The sequence below is a fragment of the Tachypleus tridentatus genome, chromosome 13 (assembly GCF_004210375.1).
Source record: "Tachypleus tridentatus isolate NWPU-2018 chromosome 13, ASM421037v1, whole genome shotgun sequence".
NCBI classification, from domain to species: domain Eukaryota; kingdom Metazoa; phylum Arthropoda; class Merostomata; order Xiphosura; family Limulidae; genus Tachypleus; species Tachypleus tridentatus.
The window spans coordinates 17,867,038-17,873,037 of NC_134837.1; the positions used below are offsets into that span (position 1 = coordinate 17,867,038).

Sequence of the window (6,000 nt, forward strand, 5' to 3'; positions counted from 1 at the left end):
ATAGCCCTCGTGTAGCTTTGCGCGAAATTCAAAACAAACCGAGGAACATGCGTATGGATACATGTGTCACACAAATGTGAATAAATACAACATTTTGCTTCGCCTTTTATGTTTGTAATTTTAGGCCTGTGTAAAATAGACATATTTCATTCTAATTACATTTGAAACCATCTTCTTGGTGGGCTCAGCAGATAGCCCGATGTGGCTTTGCTGTAAGAAACACACAAAAAGCACACACATACTAAAGTATGTAAAAGTTTCATAATGATAATAAGTAAACTTAGCTGAATATTTTGTAGATAGATTTACACACTTCTTCAAATATTTTGTAAGTTAACAAACAACGTTTTAAACACCTTACAAGCCATCAATAAAATCTTTGAATATCCTAGTTTTACAATACAAAAACCTGAACTTCTTATGTTAACAAACATATTTTGGAGCGTTTTTTTAAAACACTTATTAAAACTTTCTCAACGTTTTGATATCAAACAAGTAAAAAAAACATAGATTATTTAGTTTGACAATACACTTAATATTATTTTATTTGCAATTAAAGCTTTTACAATAAAGAAAAATATATTTAAAACGACACGATCATTTCAACAACTACAAAACAATAATCTCACCACGGATCGAAACGTGGTATATGTTTCATTAATGTTCTTACTCTCAGCACATTAAATTAAATAACGCTAATAATCAAATAATAATCTATAAACAGAACCGTTAATATTATAATTAATTTTGTTCATCCAATCTCTAGGTTTTGGGCTCTTATACATTTACTTTGTCAAAATAACTTAACAGGTAATATTTAGAGTTATTAAAATAAGAATGGTCAAAGTCGATTTTTAAAATTACCTTCCCAAATCACAGGCCTCATCTCAAGCTTGCATTGTACATAAAAATAAAAATATTACCAGCGAAATAATGAAGATATAAAAATATTTATAATATGCTTACTACCAAATATTTAAACATGATATAAACTGTTTCTACACTGTTGTAAACAATACACTTATTACCAAGCATCTGGACGTCATACAAATCGTTTGTATATTATTGTAAACAATACATTTGTTATCAAGCATCTGGACGTCATACAAATCGTTTCTATAGTGCTGTAAACAATACACTTATTATCAAGCATCTGGACGTCATACAAATCGTCTTTATAATACCTCTGTTCTTCTTGATAATATTGAATTCCCCTTTCAAGAAACATATCGTGGGAATAACATACTTTTATACAAGTCAAAATTATTAGTTTTCAATATTTTACAGAATCACGTGTGTGATTTTGCAATAATTAACAAATGTATAAATAAATAAATTAACAATATCAATATGAAGGGAAGGATATGTTTTATTTGCAAACAGAATTTGCGCTGCCATAAATATGGGTGTAGGTCCGTAACAGCAACAAATGTAAAAAACCAACAAAACTATAATTTTACGAAAAAGATAACAAAAAGCTGTGTAGCTTATTTATTTCGCGGTAAACATATAAACATTTATCACTATGTGGCGTAATCTTATTGTTCTTAATAGCAAAGATAGGCTTAACTGTGTTCGTTTTTAAGTTGTTTTTGCACTCGTTCAACTATAATATCATCGCTGATTACTAGAAATAACTAGAACATTCAAAGCATTTAAAAAACGTTTTCTCATAAATATTCATACAGTTTTATTAAAATGCCGAGAGCTTCGCCTTCAACCTATATTTTCTGTGACATGAAACTCAAACCATGTTTACGATAGTAAAAATATTAAAAACTTAGGCTAAATTTTAGCTTAATTACCTTCAGATTTGTATCTTTATGCAATGTTTTTGTACAAACAAGGGTTAGGACACGGGGAACATAAATCAAAATATGATCTTCAAAGTTAGAAATAAACTTCTGGATAATACCAGAAACTAGGTGTAACTATTAATAAAGTTTTGAAACCGGCAAAGCTTGCTCATTCTATTCAGGTCTAAAGTAGAATATTTAGTGTGTGTTCTCAGTTACGACAATGTTGTTGCATAATGTTAATGTAGAATGTTTGATATAATGTCTTCAGTTAAAACAATGCTGATATATAACGTTAAATCGTAATATTTAGTATAGGTCCTTCAGTTACATATAAATGTTATGTACAATATGAATGTAGAATGAAAATAGAATGTTTAATGTAGTATTCTGAGTTACAATAACGGAGGCGCGTATTTACACTTGTCCCAACTCAACTTACCGTTCAGTTCACTAGCAAGTAGAAGCCAGGATGTTGACAAGAGTAAAGTGTTGAACCTCATTCTGATGAATAATTCTGATAAAGTTCTGAACAGAGGGATGACTCAACGGCTTATATTTTCAGTTCTGTTTGACTTTATTTAAACGCAAACTTCATAAACAACTTATATCTTCTGTACTTTATAATTTTTAATCTATTCTTGCTGTCTCTCTGAATTTGTTTTGCGTGGACTTCTCAAAATATTTATTTTCCATCGACTTCTAACTTTCTCTCTTGCCACCACAAGGCAGCAGACGACAATACTCACTTTTCTTCCTCGGATCTTCGTATCTTATCGAATTGCAGCGCCGCCTCCAGTATCGATCACTTAGAGAAAACTATAGGTGACGCTTTACCGTCGCATATGAATTTAGTTACACAGCCTGATTTAGCCTGTGGTAAAATTGGGTTCAGGATTGTTTAATAGGACCATTATTCTGCTTTTGCGCTAAAAGTCACGTCTATAATGGGCAGCACTGTTGAGCGTGGTAACAAGTCTGTTTATAACTTAATACTTGGAAACTATCTGATCTGTATTCAGTTACACGTTTAACAGAGAAGTGCTTATCGAATTGAAAAATATATATATTTTTAAATATGGAAAAATCCCAAACATCTTTGTCATCTCTTTAACTTTTTATAATTTATAAGTATTTTCATTTATTTTTCTTTTACTAAAAATATCAGTGATATCGTTTAGAAAAAAAAAAAATTCTATATATAATATCACAAGGGGGCACTACGATCGTTTTGTTAATTATGGTGTCACGCGTAAGGAAAGGTGAGTGATTTAGTGATGACAAACTCAATTTGGAACAAAATATGTGAACATTGCACATATGTGTATATACAACTAGATGGCGAGACCTTGTTGAATATAATAAATAGCTACCCAAAGGCTATCGGACTTAGCCGTCCCAAATATAAAAGTAGAAGGCTAAAGGGAATACAGCTAGTTACATCATACATTGCCAAACTTTGGGCTATTATTTTTACCAACGAAAAACTGGATTGAGTAAAACATTACAATGCCCCCGCTGATGTAGGGGCAAGTATGATTGGAGACAAAATTCCGACTGCGATACACAGATTGATAATCGAACACTCTAGCCACCAGGCCATGCACGACCAGATGGCGCTACAATAAAAACAGCTGCATTTGGAAATAAAATTCGTTATGTTTTGTTAATTCCACAATAAAAAGCATAGATCACAAAGTGATGGATAACATAAACTATTGAAAGATATATATTTCTGTTATTCATGAACAACATTTTGACTTTAGGCTGCAATATGAGGGTCGCGGGTTCGAATACCCGTCACACCAAACATGCTCGCCCTTTCAACCGTGAGGGCGTTATAATGTGACGGTCAATCCCACCATTCGCTGATAAAAGAGTAGCCCAAGAGTTGGCGGTGGGTGGTGATGACTAGCTGCCTTTCCTCTAGTCTTACACTACTAAATTAGGGATGGCTAGCGCAGATAGACCTCGTGTAGCTTTGCGCGAAATTCAAAATAACAAACAAATAAACAAGGACAGCCATGCGTGATCATTAAGACACTCTGGCTCGGCTCTTTAATCTACGTGCAATTCATGTTGAAAATTCCAAACGTGCTCGCTGGAGTTCATATGGGGTTACGCAGATTATAAATACTTCTGTACAGTTTCGAGTCGGCAGAGCATACATCTAATGGAATTATTTTCTTGTTCTAATTACATGTTATTAGTGACTTTTAATGTTAATAGACAAGTTAGTGCAAAGTGCATCGCCCTTTATTCCCGCCAACTAGAAGTTTGATATTACATAAAGTTTTCCACGTTTGTAGGCAAGGCTTAGTGAAATTAGCTTAGGCTAAGAATCAGACGCTAAATGAAAGTAAATCCGAGACTGAACTCAATGTTTGAAATGTCATAGTAGCAGATTCTATTCAGAGCAAACAAATAGTAAAATATATATTTACTGTAACAGTACAAATAAAGAATATTATGTCATTTACTGTAAGAGTACTAATAAAGAATAATATGTCATTTACTGTAACAGTACTAATAGAGAATAATATGTCATTTACCGTAACAGTACTAATAGAAAATAATATGTCATTTACCGTAACAGTACTAATAGAGAATAATATGTCATTTACTGTAACACTACTAATAAAGAATAATATGTCATTTAATAGAAAATAATATGTCATTTACTGTAACACAACTAATAGAGAATAATATGTCATTTACTGTAACAGTAATAATATAGAATAATATGTCATTTACTGTAACAGTAATAATATAGAATAATATGTCATTTACTGTAACACAACTAATAAAGATTAATATGTCATTTTCATAAGTATTCCTCCCAGTAGCATAACGATATGTCTGCATGTTTCATCACTAGAATTCCGCCCGACATGGCCAGATGGGTTAAGGCGTTCGACTCGTAATCCGAGAGTCGCGCGTTCGAATCCCCTTCACATCAAACATGCTCGCCCTTTCAGTCGTGGAAGCGTTATAATGTGACGGTCAATCCCACTTTTCGTTGGTAAAAAGTAGCCCAAGAGTTGGTGGTGGGTGGTGATGACTAACTGCCTTCCCTTTAATCTTACACTGCTAAATTAGGGACGGCTAGCGCAGATAGCCCTCGTGTAGCTTTGCGCGAAACTCAAAAACAAACACTAGAAATCACGTTTCGATACCCGTGGTTGGCAGAGCAACGGGTTCTCATTGTGTAGCCTTGTCCTCAAATTTAAACATGCAAATATACTATCATAAATGGTAAGATGTAAAAAGACAATATTAGAATTGATGGGCGCGATAAAAAAAAACAAAAAAAAAACAGGCCTGTCCTACTTCCACTTTTGCTGAATAGCATGTCAGTAAGTTTCCGAAGGTGTTATTAAATCTCTCGATGCCAGCAAACAAGTACTGCAAAACTGGATCAGGTTTTCAACGTGCACAGTAAAAAATTCCCGCGTTAATCGTGGCTAGAATATCTTATAGTAACAAATTAAAATAATTATTTTTAGAAATTCTAAAGTAATTATAATTATCAAAACAAGTCGTTTGTTAGTTGAATTTTAGTAAAAAGCTTTGTAATGAGACACATTCTCTATTCTCTTTGTGGAATCAAACATCACATTTTAGCTTTACAGTTGGGTAAGAATACCACTGACCCACCAGGAGACACTACATTAGGGAGGAAACATAATGAACGTATGATATTTCACTACAATGTGTTAACATTCTAGTTTTCACATAAATATCTTATCACATTCCTCTCATACGTAACACTTCATCATTGAATGACAAATTTTCGGCCATTAACAAACAAAAGAATTACATGAAAGCCAGTTAATGATTTAAAAGTTGATACCTCAGACATCTATACGCCTCATAAATTTGTATTTTTCTTAGGTATACGTTCGGTAACTAAGATGACTCCTTACTTCCTCACGGAAGTAACTGTATAGGCAGCAAATACACGGAAGTACCTGTATAGGCAGGAAATGCCTTTGTAAGGGATCAAAGTAATTACTAAGAAAATGTCTTGACATTTCCGAGGAGTCGCTCTGTTTGGGCCCGGCATGGCCAAGCGTGTTAAGGCGTTCGAGTAGTCATCCAAGGGTCGCGGGTTCGAATCCCGGTCGCGCCAAACATGCTCGCCCTTCCAGCCGTGGGGGAGTTATAATGTCACGGTCAATCCCACTATTCGTTGGTAAAAGAG

General features: G+C 33.7%; 1 protein-coding gene across 1 annotated transcript in view; it reads right to left on the reverse strand.

Moving 5' to 3' along the window:
- LOC143238996 (neural cell adhesion molecule 2-like) overlaps positions 1-2,628 on the reverse strand; it is a 414,991-nt gene extending 412,363 nt beyond the window's left edge. The window contains exon 1 of the mRNA XM_076479701.1: positions 2,239-2,628. Within this exon, the coding sequence (XP_076335816.1) occupies positions 2,239-2,299 (61 nt within the window). The 5' untranslated portion in view covers positions 2,300-2,628. The remainder of the gene's footprint in view (positions 1-2,238) is intronic.
- Positions 2,629-6,000: the final 3,372 nt, after the last annotated feature.